The sequence below is a fragment of the Euprymna scolopes genome, chromosome 33 (genome assembly GCF_053919585.1).
Source record: "Euprymna scolopes isolate OS-2025 chromosome 33, ASM5391958v1, whole genome shotgun sequence".
Lineage (NCBI taxonomy): Eukaryota > Metazoa > Mollusca > Cephalopoda > Sepiida > Sepiolidae > Euprymna > Euprymna scolopes.
The window spans coordinates 65,990,187-66,009,788 of record NC_136514.1 but is presented as its reverse complement, the minus strand read 5'-3'; the positions used below and the strand labels follow the sequence as shown (position 1 = coordinate 66,009,788).

The 19,602-nt window shown below is 34.7% G+C and overlaps 1 protein-coding gene across 1 annotated transcript in view; it reads left to right on the top strand.

Moving 5' to 3' along the window:
• Positions 1–19,602, top strand: part of LOC145258281 (lysosomal alpha-glucosidase-like) — a 432,680-nt gene that overhangs the window by 276,680 nt on the left and 136,398 nt on the right. The window contains exon 7 of the mRNA XM_080116285.1: positions 5,819–5,932. Within this exon, the coding sequence (XP_079972411.1) occupies positions 5,819–5,932 (114 nt within the window). The remainder of the gene's footprint in view (positions 1–5,818; positions 5,933–19,602) is intronic.

Sequence of the window (19,602 nt, the reverse complement as noted above, 5' to 3'; positions counted from 1 at the left end):
CCATATACCCACCACGCCCCCCCCCCCCCTGATCTTAGAGATCAATAAGACACTTCATAATCATTCATCCAAGCAGGCTTCCTCCTCTCCTCCTCTGGGGGACAACTTCTTAGGGGTTGACGTTTTCAGGTTCACTACAGACATTTTCGTCTGGTTGTAAAGAACCACAACGTGGGGCGAAGTCGAATTGGGGTGCATTGTTAGCTTCTTGGTGGATCTCGACTTCCTCCTTTTCACTGCCATCAGTGCACACCGGCAGGGTTACACAACGCAGATCTAGGATATGCCAGGGAATGCCATTCACCATTATGTTGTTCTTCGACTGCGTTCCCGTTACGACCCCCCCTCCCCCAGCGAGTGGTACATTTTGCATTGGGGGGCTTCACCCACACCTCCTCGCCCACTTTAATGGTAGCTTCTTCACCCTCAATTCCTACCGTTTTGTTGCACGGATGCTGCCACTTATATGCGAAGATGGCTCTATGAGGCACAGTTGTCTCATCTTGTCTGGTTTTCGGTGAGATGTTGTACCAAAACACCGCCTCCATGGGTGAAATGTTGCTATTTTTCCACAGCAACCTTGATGGTGCGATGATTCCTCTCCACTATCCCATTGCCACTCGGCTGATACGCTGCCCTAAAAAATTGCCTTACTCCCCACTTATCACACACCTCTTTAAAGGCTTCTGATCGGAAAGTGGGGCCATTGTCCATTAACAGTTCCTCAACCAGCCCTCTCTCCAAAAATATTTCTTTGATGACCCCTCCGATCGCCCATGCAGCTTCTGCCCTGATCTCTCTCCATATGGCAAACTTCCCCGGTCCACAGTCGATCATCGACAGATACAGTTTATGGCGATAATGGGTCACATCAATGGCCAATCGCTTCCAATTCTGCCGCAATGTGTAACTCTCCTGCTTCGTGTCTGGATGGTCAGGGGTCTATCGATTGGCATCCCTGACAGTGCTCCACTACCTCCCTGACCTCCTTCTTGGTGGTTTCCGGGTAAACCTCTCTTGCCAGGAATAACACCCGTTCTTGGCCAAAGTGATGCATTTCATGTAATTTTTTAACTTCCTCCCCTGCAGAGCATACTGAAGAAACCTCCTTTCTCTCTTGCAGCCAGGCCTTCCTTACCCGTGTCATCGAATCCGCCTTGTTCTTTTCTGATGGGACCAGTACTACAGATACCTTCAACTGGAATTCCGCTATCAAATCTGCAAGTGCTCCAAGCCTGCGCTTGATCAGCATTTCTGCAGCACTTCTGGTCCTAACTCTCTTATTGCCAGTCACTGCCGACCTGATCCATGAAACTACCGTTGCCAAATCGGATTTGGTTTCAATCATTTTCAATCCCCACTTCAGGGCCAGATTGATTCATAGCGGCCTCCAGTTTGGCTACGTTGATATGGGATTAGTCGTTTTTCTTTCTTAGCCACGCCGCATCTTCCACAGTTACACCTCCCATCTCTAATACGACGCCCAATGTCAGACTGCTGGCATCGCACCAAATCACCCCCGCGTCTCCGCTGCTGACGTACTATTCCCCGTTACTGGGTCTTCTTTCGTCACTCTTGCAATGATTTCTTGTAGCATGTTCGTGACCTTCGTCACACGGCCCTCCCAGCCATCAGTGCCCGTTTGTTGTTTAATAAAGCTGCACGCTATCCTGAGCCAGCCGGCGATTGGATAGTGTCCCACCAGTCTCCCGCAGACCGAGAAGAGTTCTCGTTTTGTCAGGTCAGTTCCGATTTCGAGTATTGCATTCCCTCGTCTAAAGAGAAGGCTTCCTTTGCATCTTGGCAGAGTTTCAACCTCAACGCCGCTCCTCCATCCAGGGACTCCACCGGTTTTGCAGTCAACCCATACCTCGCAACATGACCTCTCACTTTCTCTGCTGTCACCTCTGCTTCCTCTACGAGAATGCCGTCAGTGTACGAACTAGTGGCCTTATCCACTATACAGTCTTTACTCAGCACGGTCTTCAGCACAGTAGTCATAATTTTGGGGGCTGAGCTCAGCCCAAAGCCTAACCTCGTCAGGCAATACATCTTCCCCTTGTACCGGACCAATTGATGTTGCCAGAGTTTTTCATCTACATGAATCTGGAGATAAGCCGACTTCAGATCGACAATCTTAGTGGCCCATTCCATCCTCCTCCATTTTCTCATAACATCTTCGCATATATCAATTCGCTTTCCAGTGTGGCAGGCTACGTATCTGTTTAATTCTCTGAAATCCAGTATCGGTCTAACTTTGTTCTTTGTGGGTTGAACAACTGCCAGTAATGGTAGCACTCTTTTTTCTTCCCCTGTCCACGGTTTCAGAATTCCTTCCTCTATCCACCTCTCCACTTCTTCCTCGAATCCTTTTCTTATTTCTCCTCGCAGTGTTTTCTCGTAGCAGCTTACTTTGTTTCGTAGTTCCGGAGGCCCGGAAATCCATTTCCATTCCACCGTCCACCTCTCACCATCGAACCTCGCCAGGAAATCCTCATCCTCAATGCAGCAAGCCTCCAGTGTTTGCGTTCTGATATTTCTATCACCTTCCACTCCTGCCATTCCTACTGTGCCGAGGTGTCCGAAAGTTACTTGGCCCTCTCTCAACGTACCAGTTGGTTGATCACACTTACACCTAAAACCACATCAACATCACCAACCAGACGATCCAACACCAGGGCTCGTAGTCTAATAGGCACACCTTGCACCAGTACTTCCGCTGTTGTCTCTCCTAGGCATTTCACCTCCCTGCCATCCACGGTCTTAATACTCCTGGTTCCGCTCCATGATTTAGCAACATTCTTCGTTACCAATGTTGTGGTTCAGCCTGAGTCAACAAGGGCCATGGCTCTCTTCCCATTGACTACTACTGGTAACTGAGGCAACGTTTCGTTATGCGCCATTTCCACATAGAAGGGGGAACCACTGGCGCAATGGCTCCCCTTTACTCATTTCCCTGGTCCCGTGTAGCAACACAATAGTGGCTAATGTGCCCCACTCGTTCACATCGGTAGCAGGTGATCCCCGGTCTCAGCTCTTTGCAGTTCTTGAGCAAGTGAGGAACCTGGCACTGGAAGCACTTGATGGCAGGCCTCCCCTCCTATCGCCTCGCTGCCTGTCTCTCGTCATTCAAGTGGCGCCTCATGCACTTATTTCCACTCACAGCTGCAGCCACAATTGGGCCCTTGACATTCTTGACTAGGATTTTGGCGTGGATCAAGAGATCGTCCACTTCCATTGTATTGATCTCAGTGATTCTCTGCATGTTCGCAGAGATTTCTTCTGGGAAGCCGTTCACTAGGTATAGCTTTACCGTCATCTCCAAACTCCTTCCTACGTAACCAGCCAATCCTGCCAGTCTCCTGATCTCTGCAGCAAAGACGTCAGCAGACTCGCCAGTCCACCTCAAACTTGCAAACTTGCTGAGTGCTTCAAATGGACTCTCAGTGAAAGCCAATTTCACTCTTTGCTCCACTGAGGCAAGGTCTCCCTTATCTTCATCACGCATCTGCTGGTAAATAGTGAGGGCTTCCCCCTCTAAGTAGAGCGGCAGCAGAGTGACCACGTCTTCGATTTTTGCAACCTTGCCACCATCTTTAATTTTTCCAGCCATTTAATTAGGTCACCCTCCCCAGTGAAGGGTCTCAACATCTGAGTTGAGAGTCTCCAGTCAGCCATGTTAACCTGTTTGATATGCCGAAATAGCTTCTAGTATTGAAATTAAAGTTTTCCTTTTAACTGCTGAATACTGTTAAATGTTCATGCAAAAAAAAGAGGTTTTTCTTCTTCAGCTTGCAACGCTCTTGGCACACACAAAAAAAACGACAATCCTTTTTCTCTTCCAGTTTCGACGTTCGTAGAAAATCCGTCTTTCTTTCTTCCCACTGACACGCGAATTAACCATACATTCGAACCACACCCAGGGAACAATTTTTCCAGCTTTTATGTCCTATCTAGAAAAAAAAAAGGAAGAGACAGGAAAAAAATAGCTTCTCCCATCATGCCCTACCTTCCCAAGATGCTCTTCATGTATATAAATGAGCTAGTCATCCTTTCCTTCTTCTTTCCCAAAGAGCAATGCAGATACGCCCAGTACATTTTTTTTTTTTCTAACCATATACCCCACAAATAGGGACTGTTGTTCTCCAAAAATGTCCGTCAAGATGCTGATAGTCTAAGTAAAAGTCAAATCAGAAGGTTTTTTGGGTAAATTTACGAACCTTTCATTTTCCTTCGTACCCTACTTTGTATCAGCAAGCATTTTTCCAGTCGTCGTCCTTGTTAGAAAAATCATTGTAAAATGTGTCTTTCCATCGTGAAAACCATGAGCTGAACGTGCAGTTGTTGTCAGCATCATAGGAAAATTCTGTAATAATGTTGGAAAGCTTGACACTAGATGAATTCCTGGTGTCTTGCAACTTAAATTTTTGGGTTAATGTTGTTATTAGATTCAGTTGAGCTTTTTCAAACTGGTCCTGTTGATGCGCCAAAATTTCTTTGAGAACTTCTGTGGAGATAGACATTTTTTTCTTTTTATTGAAAAGTGTTTTTGTTTATTTTATTTCCAAATCTTCATCGCCAATTTGTTATATCATGGAATGCGTTGATCAATATAACATAAAATATTCTACCGCAGGGAGTCCAGCCTTAACGTTGACTATGTAAGAGCTCATGAGGAAAGAAACATAACACTTACGAACAAATAAGGAAACATGTTACATAATGATATACGGTTATTAATAGACACGCACACACACACACACACACACACACACACGTAACTACAATTCAAACATAATAGATGAAAGTCCAAATAGAATAAATGGATGAACTGGAATGATGTTCATCTCGCCATTTTCAAAGTCACTCCATTTTCCCCCCACTGTCCACTTGCGGTCGTTGATCTTGCGAGAAATCGCGAGAAATTAAAGTTTAGGACTACGGATAAAGGGAGGCGACTTTGCCCAAAGAAGCAAAGAGTTACTCCCCTTTGCATTATAAATTTGTTTGATCCCAACAGTTGTGAAAAGGAGGAGGTCAGGATCCATCAATAAACGAATGGTGTGCCCCAACTCAATTTGGACTCACGCTGTGTTTCCTTACAGTCAAATTGGAATGACTGTAATGAAGCTTAGAATGTCAACCCCCAAGAATTTGTCATCCAAAGGCCTCAATGTGAGAGGAGGAGGCTTGCTTAGATAAAGGACTATGAGGTTTTTTATTGATCTCGGAGAACCTGTGGTGTATCTGCAAACAAAATGAAGGGCTTACCTGTGTTATTTCATGTTAAAGAAGAGAGACAATATAACCAACTTTATTTATGCTCTTGGAGTGCATTCTGGAAAAGGCAGTGCATGATGGAAAAGGCAGATTTTTTTTTTTTTAAAAAAAAGGAGAGATGTGTACTTTTGCATTGGGTGAGCACTTTAACCAACCTACTCTTCCAAAGAGCACACTGGCATTGGCCAGAAAAATTGAATGTATCTCTATAAACACCATGTTGATGAATATTAAGTTGAATTTTGTTTAAATCTTGTTTATTAGTTAGGCCCAAGACATGTTATATTTGCTGTTTTTCATTTTAGATATCAGATTTTATTTGTTTATAAAATATTGATCTTTTATTTTCTTCTGTTTTATTTTAGTTCTTGCTTCATCATTCCTTTATTTTCCTTAAAAATCGAAACAAAACTTCCAATATTCTATGAAAGTTGTTGACATTTCCTAACAAGTTTGCTATTTGATTTTAAACAGATGATTTCTTTTTAAGTGAAGATTAACATTTTTGTTTGATTGAAGGTGATATCTTTTTATGCAGGACCCTGGTATCAGTAAACGCGAACCAGAAGGAACATACCCACCTTACGATAAAGGACTCAAAGAGGGAATTTTTGTGTTAGATTCAAAAGGAGGAAAACCAATTGTTGGACAGGTAAGGAATTTTATGGATTCATTTAAATAGAAATTTGGTGATATCAGCATGGAAATAAAATTTAAATCTCCAAAATGAAAATATGATAATCATATAAACAAAATGACGATTTCCTCATTTTTGCTCGTCTATTAATGTTACATGCCCTTCTTTTCATTTGGTGCACTCCACATATGTTTGCCTTTAGCTTTTTCTGAAACTTCTAAATTGTATTCTTTCAGGATAGCTATCTTTACCATTTCATAGACTGCGCAGTCCTCTGCTGGAAGTACCGCATACGTTTTTTGAGCCTTGCCACTTACTGTCTGCAAAAGCATTGCCCAGCATTCTTTCATGTTAAGGGCAGTTCAAAATGTGTGGAGAAGTCATCCACTTCCTTCTTTACAAATTTTTGGATTATGCGTTTCGTCCTATCAAACTTGCTTTGCCTGTCCTCCTATGTTTGACGATCTATATTCAATTCACTCATCCTAATTTCTTGCACGATTCAAGATTTCTTTATCTCCATCCTAGCCATTATCCTAGTTTTTTTTTGTTTTTGTTTTTTTTTTATACGGAGGTCACCACTTATCAAGGCCCGGAAGCCACTCAGGGATAATGGTTATTGCAAGTACAGCAAGTGTTTACTTAACTAAGGGGGCGGTTCAATAGGAATTTGTTAACGTTGGACTTGAAGACATCCAAGTTGTAGTCAGGTGGGAAGCAGGCAGATGGAACAGAGTTCCACAGGCATGCAGTTCTAAGAAAGAAGCTTTGTTCATGGAATCCACGTTTTGATTTAGGCACAGATAAAGAGTGGGGGAAATTTTTCACAGTGGATTCAGCTAGACGGGTGTTTTTCGTGAAAGATTGGTGAGGGGGGACCAGAGATTGGAGTTCAGATGAGCACCTGCCATGGGAATAACGATAAAACAAGGATAGGCTCGCAACGTCTCTTCTGTGGGAGAGAGGTTGCAGGGTAGAGAAAAGGGCATCGCCCACTAAGCCACAAAGTCTATTTTGTACTCTGTCAAGGCAGGATAGGCTGTTTTTAGCAGCTCCTGCCCAGATATGGCAGCAGTATTCCATCCTTGGATGTACTTGGCTTTTATATAGATAGAGAATTTCATCAGTAGTGAGATATCTTCTGGAGCGGTAGAAGGATCCCACCATCTTGGCAACAGACTTGATGTACGTATTCCATTTCAGATCAGGAGTAAAGGACAAACCCAGAAGCTTGTCAAAACACGGGGCCTCTCCTAGACGAGAGCCATCCATTTCAATTGATGCCAGATGGGGATCAGAGCGTTGATGATGTACAGATAGGAGTTTGGTTTTAGATGCATTAAAGGTAACCAGCCACAACTTCCCCCACTGAACCATGCGCTCGAGATCAGAGGAGAGAGAATCAGAGAGAACTTTGTCATTTACAACCTTTGATGTGTTGCCGTAGATAGTCGTGTCATCAGCATAGACATCAACAAATGATTTAAGTATGTGTTTAGGGAGATCATTGATGTAGATCAGGAGAGAGTTGGGCCCAGGATTGACCCTTGGGGGAGTTCAGCATTAATACTGCAGGCCTCTGATTTTTGTCCATCTACCACTACTCTTCTGAGCCTATCAGAGAGAAATGATTTAATGATTGAGAAAACATTTCCAGTTATACCGTAGCTGGAAATCTTGTGAAGAAGGCCTTTATGCCATACCTTGTCGAAGACCTTTGATATGTCAAGAGCAATTGCCTTAGAAAAGAAGCCTTTGTCAAGAGATTCACTAATCCTGTGAGATATAACCGTTAGTACATCTGCGGTAGATCTTGCAGAACGGAAACCATATTGTTTGTCACTAAGAAGATTGTTTCTGCTGAGGTGGTTTACTATTTCTCTATTTAATATGGATTCTAGCAACTTACTCATAACACACAGGAGGCTTATTGGTCTGTACTGAGAGGGAGATGACTTATCACCTGAATTCTTTTCCGAGCTTAACCTTATTAGGTGTCATGTTCGTTGTCTCTGCTGGTAATCCTTCCAGCATTTCTTCACCAAAAATATTGTCTTCCACTATGTGCTTAGTAATCACTCTTATCAACTGTCTTTTTCTCTGCCTTAACCTCTAATTCTACTTTCTTTTCAATTTCAACTAGTTCAGCTTCCTTAAGCCTATATAATCCCTGGGTTGAGTTTTTATAAAATCTGTGTCTGTCATTTTGCTTTGCTTGTCAGTGCGAAACACTCTGGCTTTCCAATGAGGATGTTTATTCAAGTGGTGAGCCCTCACTTTCTTGATATGTAACTAATCTCATGGCAAGCCCCCATGTTATGGTACGCTTTGGATCATCACTCCCATGTTATGGCGATGCATTCAAAATGGGAATTCAAATTAAGATATATTCCTGAATCACATATCGCAGTAGTAAAAAAAATAATTGTATATCGGGCATAAAATGCATGGTAATTATAACATGTTAGATTTTTGATCAGTACTTGTCATGAGATAACTCGGCTTACTGCGCATTTGGCAATTGTAATAAAAATAAAAGAACATAACACTGAGAATTATATATATATATATATATATATATCTCAAAGAATTATAAAAGGCAAAATAGCCGCACATGTTTTAGTATGCCTGCGAAAGGCTTTTTACTTTCTAGATTATAAAATGTTTTTACTTGCTAAATTATAAAATGTTTTTACTTGCTAGATTAAAAAATGATTCGAAAACGGATGTTGTCTCTACATTTATTTTGATCGACTTTTAGAAAAATTCACGCTATTTTGTCCTTTTGTGTGTTTGTTCGTCTTTTGTATAAATAAAGCAAAACAATTAAAGCGAATAAGTTCGTCCAGAAAGGTGATTAGCTTTTATCAATGTCGGAGAGACCCTTCATATCAGACAATTGCTATTCATTTGGACACTGCCAGAGCTCCCCCCAAAAAGGGGGAGCTGGTTTTCCCCAACATTGTAGGGAAACAATTAAATAAACAGCGGGAAACTTAATTGGCCTGCAGCCAGAAGTTCATTTCTGTGCCTGCATGAACTCATTCACTTAACTATCCATTTCTGCAAGTCAACTTTTTGATTGACATCGCTAAATTTGAACGCTTTACACTTCCTGCTGCATAGCGGTAAGATGCCAAGTTTTCTTTCACTCTCTTTTCCACCTTCGTGTCACGGGTTCAAGCCTGCCTGCCTCCCATGCCAGGCACCCCCGCTAGTATATATATATATATATATATATATATATACAATATTTTATTACACCATAAGAATTAATGATTTCAAATGATATGCAGACAACATTCAATGGGTCAGAGAGGGGGTGAATGAAAGAAGATCAGCAAAAGACATGTCTATTATTCTTTTTTTTTTTTAATCTATATCATGTGAAACGATTGAGTCCAAGCACAAAACCTTATTTAAACATAAACGTCATAAAAAATATTTTACTCAGCAACTCAATAGGGATGGAATGAGTCAGGGCAATGGAGGATAGTGATTATAAAATACTTAGCTGAGGAAACAGGTATTATCCAAACAAATAAAATGTCCAAGAGGTATTATTTCTCCTTTAAAAATTTGCAACGATCTGACATATAATAGTACCATCTAATGTAATCCAATTCTCAGTTGTATATTTTTCCCCTTTACTGCAGAACCATAACATCCAATATCCCAAGGTACAATTTAATTTATTATCTTTTGTATTAAATCACTTTTCTTATCATGGTAACAAAGTCCTTCACTTTCGATGTCCTTTGGTCAACTTTCTTTTTGCATTCCATGTGCTTCCTGTAGGTGTACATATATTTTCATATATGTCTCAGCGCAAACTTTAATATATTTCCTTAAAAGTTCATTGTATTTTGCTGTATGGTAGAGTCCATGGGTAGTTTAATTCCCTTGTATCATATCGATATATATATATATATATATATATATATATATATATATATATATATATATATATATATATATATATATATATTTTGTGTTTATCAACGTTTCGTCTTTATTTCAAGACTTCCTCTGGATGAATGAGATAAGGAACAAAAAACACCAGTACAAAATATTTTTTTGTTTCTTAATCTCATTCATCCAGAAGAAGTCTCGAAATAAAGACGAAACGTTGATGAACACAAAATACAGTTTTTTCCTTTTTATTTCTCTCTCTTTCTCTCTCTCTCTCTCTCTCTCTCTCTATATATATATATATATATATATATATATATATATCTATATATATATATATATAAAAAAAAAAAAATATGTAGGCGGTTTCATTAAATATGTAGGCGGTTTCATTAAATTGACTTTGGTGCACTGTGACATCTAGTTAGCCACTATGGGTTGCTTCTATGGCACTGTGGATTAGATGATGAGTTTTTCATATCTTCACAGGAGGTCTGTAAAATCTCCGGCTGATTTTTCCAAGCCTTATCACCACATGGCTTGGTTTTCCACAAAAGTTGACCTCTCTTGATTTATTTCATTTGGCATAAGATGGTGGTTGATGTAGGGGAAGAAAGGCCTATGTGATGCACCAATGAGGATTTGGTAGGGTTCTTCATCTGCTTCACATCCACTCTTGTTCTGGCACATGAAGGCATTATACACATGGGCGTTATCTGCCTACTGAATACATATATACATATAAAAAAGGAGGGGGCTGTGTAGCCTCTTTTGTATTATAACCGCACCAAGAGTCACTATATATACAGTCCTGGTCAAAATCATAAGACAACTTAAGAAAGTAAGCGTTTACGCATATTATCGAATTTTTAATCAAACAAATGGTTGAAACCATTGCCAAAAGGGAAAATATGACAAAAAAAAAAAATGAAATCTGCTTCATTCGAAACCTTAACCCTAATCTAATAATTATTTTTAAAAAAACAAACATTTTCACCTGGTTAAAATGATAAGATCACTGATAATTTATCTAACAAAAGGCAATTATAAATTACTAAAAAGTGTCTCAGTATTTAGTATAGCCTTCATTATTATGAATTACTTCAAAAATTCTCTTCGGCATGCTTGCGGCTAAGTTTTTTATCAGTTGCGAAGGAATTTTATCCCATGTACTGAAAACTGAATCAGAAAGTTCCTTTATCGAATCATACTGGGTTCTATCCTTGAACACTTCTTTTGCCATCCATCCCCAAAGATTTTCAATGGGATTGAGGTCCGGAGAACATGCTGGATGATCTAACAATTCTATATTATTTGAAGAAAAGTATTCTTGTGCTTGTCAAGAAGTGTGTATCGCAGCGTTGTCTTGCTGGAAAATCCAATTTCTTCCACACAGATGTGGACCTTCAGTCCTGATAGAAGCATTTTCAAGCATTGAAATGTACTTCAATGATGTTTGCCGGCCTTTCACTACTTGCAACTTTAGGGTTCCAGCAGACGAGAAAGCACCCCAGATCATTAAAGACCCTCCACTTTGCCAAGTTGAAAAAGTCTCTTTGGGCAAATTTTTATCATGCCAATAGTGTTGAAATCCATCTGGACCATCTAGATTAAACTTTTTCTCATCGGAGAAAATTACATTTTCCCACTTCTCTTCATCCCAAGTCTGGTATTTGGCGGCATATTTAAGTCGGTTAGTTTTGTGCTGTTCAAGGAGACGTGGTTTCTGCAGTCGCTTTAAATGATTGAAACCCTTCATTTTCAGATGCCTTCTGATGGTTTTAGGACTACATTTTGCTGCTGTTTTCTTTCACAACTATGGCTACCACTTTTCACATAAAAAATTATACCGTTTTATAATCGAAAAAGTACTTATTTGAGGAAATTAAAATGCAATATTCAGAAAAATATACCAGAAAACCAGTAAAAGTCGTCATTTTTAAGGAAAATGTTAAGGTGGAAACCAAGTAAAAATTTATCATTAAAAATTATAAAAAGTTTGGTAGTTATGTATTTTATGTACCGTGCTGAAATAACATTGTTTCAAAGGCCATTCTTAACATGAGAGTGTTTTGTAAGTATTCTCTGCTTCCACCTAACAATTTAATATAAACAAAGATATTGTGAAACTTAAATTTAACCTGAAAAAAAAACTATTTTAAAAACGCTCAGTACCAAAAATACATAAGCACCAAACCTCTGGTTAAATTGGTTAAAATTAAAAATAAAAAATATAAAAAGTTCTGTTTATATTGTTTAAAAAAAAGATGTATATTGATAAAATAGAAAGAAAAAGATATTGTTTAAAATAAAATAAAAATAAATATATTAAATAAAAAAAAGTGTTTATTCATATTTTTCATATATTTTTTTTTTAAGGAAGTTCTGTTTACTTAAAACTCAACTTCTGAAATACCAATGCCATTGTTTATATATTGTTGGCATAGTAACATAACGGTGATTAGAGAGCTTGGTTCCTTTTATTTGATAGAGGGTTCGAGGTTATTTTGCAACCTAAACTTCCGTCTTGACAAAATTTTTGGTACTTGTGCAGTGTACGAACCATGCTGAAATAATGTTATTATTTAGAAAGCCATTCTTAACATGGGTAGGGGGTTTGTTAACTATTTTGTACTTTCACCTAACAGTTTAATGAAAAAAGAGAAATTATTTCAAGAAATAGGAAGAAGCTATGTAAATTAAGGATATTATTTGGAGAATAAAAAACTTATCTCAAGGAAACAGGTGTATTAATTTAAGGAGAAAGTAATGTTGATTAGCACTTGTATCGATGCAGGGGTGGAGATGAACGAAATTTTATAAATAAAATTTTATGTTTAGAACAATATCAAATTTTATTTAATTTTGTTTAAAAAAATAATGAGAAAGAAAACCTTTGTTTATGTTTGAATGACTGCTTTCATGTCAACCTTTCATGCGTTGAAATAGTCTCAAAGTGGTGTTTTGATTGAAATAAGTGGCAGACGATAATCTGACTATTTTGGCGGATTTTCCTTAGTCAAGGATTCAAACGTGAATACATGTTTTGTTTTTGTTATGAAAATCATATTCACGGATATTACTTATTCTACTTTGTAAGCGAAGTATTGAACATAACCGAGTGCATTTTTATGATAAATGTAAAAGATCAAATACATGAGACATTTTATCTGATTAGATATTTTTTTTTGTGTTGACATAATGTCCTGTTTAAGAAAGCTGATTAGATATTATTTTTTAGAAATAAACCGGTATTTTGTGTTGACATAATGTCCTGTTGAAGAAAGCAGATTAGATATTATTTTTTTAGAAATAAATCTGTATTTTGTGTTGACATAATGTCCAGTTTAAGAAAGCTGATTAGATATTATTTTTTTAGAAATAAATCTGTATTTGGTGTGTACATAATGTCCTGTTGAAGAAAGCTGATTAGATATAATTTTCTTAGAAATAAATCTGTATTTTGTGCTGACATAATGTCCTGTTGAAGAAAGCTGATTAGATATTATGTTTTTTAGAAATAAATCTGTATTTTGTGTTGACATAATGTCCTGTTGAAGAAAGCTGATTAGATATTATTTTTTTAGAAATAAATCTGTATTTGGTGTTGACATAATGTCCTGTTGAAGAAAGCTGATTAGATATTATTTTGTTAGAAATAAATCTGTATTTTGTGTTGACATAATGTCCTGTTGAAGAAAGCTGATTAGATATTATTTTTTTAGAAATAAATCTGTATTTTGTGTTGACATAATGTCCTGTTGAAGAAAGCTGATTAGATATTATCTTCTTAGAAGTAAATCTGTATTTTGTGTTGACATAATGTCCTGTTGAAGAAAGCTGATTAGATATTATTTTTTTAGAAATAAACCTGTATTTTGTGTTGACATAATGTCCTGTTGAAGAAAGCTGATTAGATATTATTCTTTTAGAAGTAAATCTGTATTTTGTGTTGACATAATGTCCTGTTGAAGAAAGCTGATTAGATATTATCTTCTTAGAAGTAAATCTGTATTTTGTGTTGACATAATGTCCTGTTGAAGAAAGCTGATTAGATATTATTTTTTTAGAAATAAATCTGTATTTTGTGTTGACATAATGTCCTGTTGAAGAAAGCTAATTAGATATTATTTTTTTAGAAATAAATCTGTATTTTGTGTTGACATAATGTCCTGTTGAAGAAAGCTGATTAGATATTATCTTCTTAGAAGTAAATCTGTATTTTGTGTTGACATAATGTCCTGTTGAAGAAAGCTGATTAGATATTATTTTTTTAGAAATAAATCTGTATTTTGTGTTGACATAATGTCCTGTTGAAGAAAGCTGATTAGATATTATTCTTTTAGAAGTAAATCTGTATTTTGTGTTGACATAATGTCCTGTTGAAGAAAGCTGATTAGATATTATTTTTTTAGAAATAAATCTGTATTTGGTGTTGACATAATGTCCTGTTGAAGAAAGCTGATTAGATATTATTTTGTTAGAAATAAATCTGTATTTGGTGTGTACATAATGTCCTGTTGAAGAAAGCTGATTAGATATTATTTTTTTAGAAATAAATCTGTATTTTGTGTTGACATAATGTCCTGTTGAAGAAAGCTTATTAGATATTATTCTTTTAGAAGTAAATCTGTATTTTGTGTTGACATAATGTCCTGTTGAAGAAAGCTTATTAGATATTATTCTTTTAGAAGTAAATCTGTATTTTGTGTTGACATAATGTCCTGTTGAAGAAAGCTGATTAGATATTATTTTTTTAGAAATAAACCTGTATTTTGTGTTGACATAATGTCCTGTTGAAGAAAGCTTATTAGATATTATTCTTTAAGAAGTAAATCTGTATTTTGTGTTGACATAATGTCCTGTTGAAGAAAGCTGATTAGATATTATTTTTTTAGAAATAAATCTGTATTTGGTGTTGACATAATGTCCTGTTGAAGAAAGCTGATTAGATATTATTTTTTTAGAAATAAATCTGTATTTGGTGTTGACATAATGTCCTGTTGAAGAAAGCTGATTAGATATTATTTTTTTAGAAATAAATCTGTATTTTGTGTTGACATAATGTCCTGTTGAAGAAAGCTGATTAGATATTATTTTTTTAGAAATAAATCTGTATTTGGTGTTGACATAATGTCCTGTTGAAGAAAGCTTATTAGATATTATTCTTTAAGAAGTAAATCTGTATTTTGTGTTGACATAATGTCCTGTTGAAGAAAGCTGATTAGATATTATTTTTTTAGAAATAAATCTGTATTTGGTGTTGACATAATGTCCTGTTGAAGAAAGCTGATTAGATATTATTTTTTTAGAAATAAATCTGTATTTGGTGTTGACATAATGTCCTGTTGAAGAAAGCTGATTAGATATTATTTTTTTAGAAATAAATCTGTATTTTGTGTTGACATAATGTCCTGTTGAAGAAAGCTGATTAGATATTATTTTTTTAGAAATAAATCTGTATTTGGTGTTGACATAATGTCCTGTTGAAGAAAGCTTATTAGATATTATTCTTTAAGAAGTAAATCTGTATTTTGTGTTGACATAATGTCCTGTTGAAGAAAGCTGATTAGATATTATTTTTTTAGAAGTAAATCTGTATTTTGTGTTGACATAATGTCCTGTTGAAGAAAGCTGATTAGATATTATTTTTTTAGAAATAAATCTGTATTTTGTGTTGACATAATGTCCTGTTGAAGAAAGCTTATTAGATATTATTCTTTAAGAAGTAAATCTGTATTTTGTGTTGACATAATGTCCTGTTGAAGAAAGCTGATTAGATATTATTTTTTTAGAAATAAATCTGTATTTTGTGTTGACATAATGTCCAGTTTTAGAAAGCTGATTAGATATTATTTTTTTAGAAATAAATCTGTATTTGGTGTGTACATAATGTCCTGTTGAAGAAAGCTGATTAGATATAATTTTCTTAGAAATAAATCTGTATTTTGTGCTGACATAATGTCCTGTTGAAGAAAGCTGATTAGATATTATGTTTTTTAGAAATAAATCTGTATTTTGTGTTGACATAATGTCCTGTTGAAGAAAGCTGATTAGATATTATTTTTTTAGAAATAAATCTGTATTTGGTGTTGACATAATGTCCTGTTGAAGAAAGCTGATTAGATATTATTTTGTTAGAAATAAATCTGTATTTTGTGTTGACATAATGTCCTGTTGAAGAAAGCTGATTAGATATTATTTTTTTAGAAATAAATCTGTATTTTGTGTTGACATAATGTCCTGTTGAAGAAAGCTGATTAGATATTATCTTCTTAGAAGTAAATCTGTATTTTGTGTTGACATAATGTCCTGTTGAAGAAAGCTGATTAGATATTATTTTTTTAGAAATAAACCTGTATTTTGTGTTGACATAATGTCCTGTTGAAGAAAGCTGATTAGATATTATTCTTTTAGAAGTAAATCTGTATTTTGTGTTGACATAATGTCCTGTTGAAGAAAGCTGATTAGATATTATCTTCTTAGAAGTAAATCTGTATTTTGTGTTGACATAATGTCCTGTTGAAGAAAGCTGATTAGATATTATTTTTTTAGAAATAAATCTGTATTTTGTGTTGACATAATGTCCTGTTGAAGAAAGCTGATTAGATATTATTTTTTTAGAAATAAATCTGTATTTTGTGTTGACATAATGTCCTGTTGAAGAAAGCTGATTAGATATTATCTTCTTAGAAGTAAATCTGTATTTTGTGTTGACATAATGTCCTGTTGAAGAAAGCTGATTAGATATTATTTTTTTAGAAATAAATCTGTATTTTGTGTTGACATAATGTCCTGTTGAAGAAAGCTGATTAGATATTATTCTTTTAGAAGTAAATCTGTATTTTGTGTTGACATAATGTCCTGTTGAAGAAAGCTGATTAGATATTATTTTTTTAGAAATAAATCTGTATTTGGTGTTGACATATAATGTCCTGTTGAAGAAAGCTGATTAGATATTATTTTGTTAGAAATAAATCTGTATTTGGTGTGTACATAATGTCCTGTTGAAGAAAGCTGATTAGATATTATTTTTTTAGAAATAAATCTGTATTTTGTGTTGACATAATGTCCTGTTGAAGAAAGCTTATTAGATATTATTCTTTTAGAAGTAAATCTGTATTTTGTGTTGACATAATGTCCTGTTGAAGAAAGCTTATTAGATATTATTCTTTTAGAAGTAAATCTGTATTTTGTGTTGACATAATGTCCTGTTGAAGAAAGCTGATTAGATATTATTTTTTTAGAAATAAATCTGTATTTGGTGTTGACATAATGTCCTGTTGAAGAAAGCTTATTAGATATTATTCTTTAAGAAGTAAATCTGTATTTTGTGTTGACATAATGTCCTGTTGAAGAAAGCTGATTAGATATTATTTTTTTAGAAATAAATCTGTATTTGGTGTTGACATAATGTCCTGTTGAAGAAAGCTGATTAGATATTATTTTTTTAGAAATAAATCTGTATTTGGTGTTGACATAATGTCCTGTTGAAGAAAGCTGATTAGATATTATTTTTTTAGAAATAAATCTGTATTTTGTGTTGACATAATGTCCTGTTGAAGAAAGCTGATTAGATATTATTTTTTTAGAAATAAATCTGTATTTGGTGTTGACATAATGTCCTGTTGAAGAAAGCTTATTAGATATTATTCTTTAAGAAGTAAATCTGTATTTTGTGTTGACATAATGTCCTGTTGAAGAAAGCTGATTAGATATTATTTTTTTAGAAATAAATCTGTATTTGGTGTTGACATAATGTCCTGTTGAAGAAAGCTGATTAGATATTATTTTTTTAGAAATAAATCTGTATTTTGTGTTGACATAATGTCCTGTTGAAGAAAGCTGATTAGATATTATTCTTTAAGAAGTAAATCTGTATTTTGTGTTGACATAATGTCCTGTTGAAGAAAGCTGATTAGATATTATTTGTTTAGAAATAAATCTGTATTTTGTGTTGACATAATGTCCTGTTGAAGAAAGCTGATTAGATATTATTTTTTTAGAAATAAATCTGTATTTGGTGTTGACATAATGTCCTGTTGAAGAAAGCTGATTAGATATTATTTTTTTAGAAATAAATCTGTATTTGGTGTTGACATAATGTCCTGTTGAAGAAAGCTGATTAGATATTATTTTTTTAGAAATAAACCTGTATTTTGTGTTGACATAATGTCCTGTTGAAGAAAGCTGATTAGATATTATTCTTTAAGAAGTAAATCTGTATTTTGTGTTGACATAATGTCCTGTTGAAGAAAGCTGATTAGATATTATTTTTTTAGAAATAAATCTGTATTTGGTGTGTACATAATGTCCTGTTGAAGAAAGCTGATTAGATATTATTTTGTTAGAAATAAATCTGTATTTTGTGTTGACATAATGTCCTGTTGAAGAAAGCTTATTAGATATTATTCTTTTAGAAGTAAATCTGTATTTTGTGTTGACATAATGTCCTGTTGAAGAAAGCTGATTAGATATTATTTTTTTAGAAATAAATCTGTATTTGGTGTTGACATAATGTCCTGTTGAAGAAAGCTTATTAGATATTATTTTTTTAGAAATAAATCTGTATTTTGTGTTGACATAATGTCCTGTTGAAGAAAGCTTATTAGATATTATTCTTTTAGAAGTAAATCTGTATTTTGTGTTGACATAATGTCCTGTTGAAGAAAGCTGATTAGATATTATTTTTTTAGAAATAAATCTGTATTTGGTGTTGACATAATGTCCTGTTGAAGAAAGCTTATTAGATATTATTCTTTAAGAAGTAAATCTGTATTTTGTGTTGACATAATGTCCTGTTGAAGAAAGCTGATTAGATATTATTTTTTTAGAAATAAACCTGTATTTTGTGTTGACATAATGTCCTGTTGAAGAAAGCTGATTAGATATTATTTTTTTAGAAATAAATCTGTATTTTGTGTTGACATAATGTCCTGTTGAAGAAAGCTTATTAGATATTATTCTTTTAGAAGTAAATCTGTATTTTGTGTTGACATAATGTCCTGTTGAAGAAAGCTGATTAGATATTATTTTTTTAGAAATAAATCTGTATTTGGTGTTGACATAATGTCCTGTTGAAGAAAGCTTATTAGATATTATTCTTTAAGAAGTAAATCTGTATTTTGTGTTGACATAATGTCCTGTTGAAGAAAGCTGATTAGATATTATTTTTTTAGAAGTAAATCTGTATTTTGTGTTGACATAATGTCCTGTTGAAGAAAGCTGATTAGATATTATTTTTTTAGAAATAAACCTGTATTTTGTGTTGACATAATGTCCTGTTGAAGAAAGCTGATTAGATATTATTTTTTTAGAAATAAACCTGTATTTTGTGTTGACATAATGTCCTGTTGAAGAAAGCTGATTAGATATTATTTTTTTAGAAGTAAATCTGTATTTGGTGTTGACATAATGTCCTGTTGAAGAAAGCTTATTAGATATTATTCTTTAAGAAGTAAATCTGTATTTTGTGTTGACATAATGTCCTGTTGAAGAAAGCTGATTAGATATTATTCTTTTAGAAGTAAATCTGTATTTTGTGTTGACATAATGTCCTGTTGAAGAAAGCTGATTAGATATTATTTTTTTAGAAGTAAATCTGTATTTGGTGTGTACATAATGTCCTGTTGAAGAAAGCTGATTAGATATTATTTTGTTAGAAATAAATCTGTATTTGGTGTGTACATAATGTCCTGTTGAAGAAAGCTGATTAGATATTATTTTGTTAGAAATAAATCTGTATTTGGTGTGTACATAATGTCCTGTTGAAG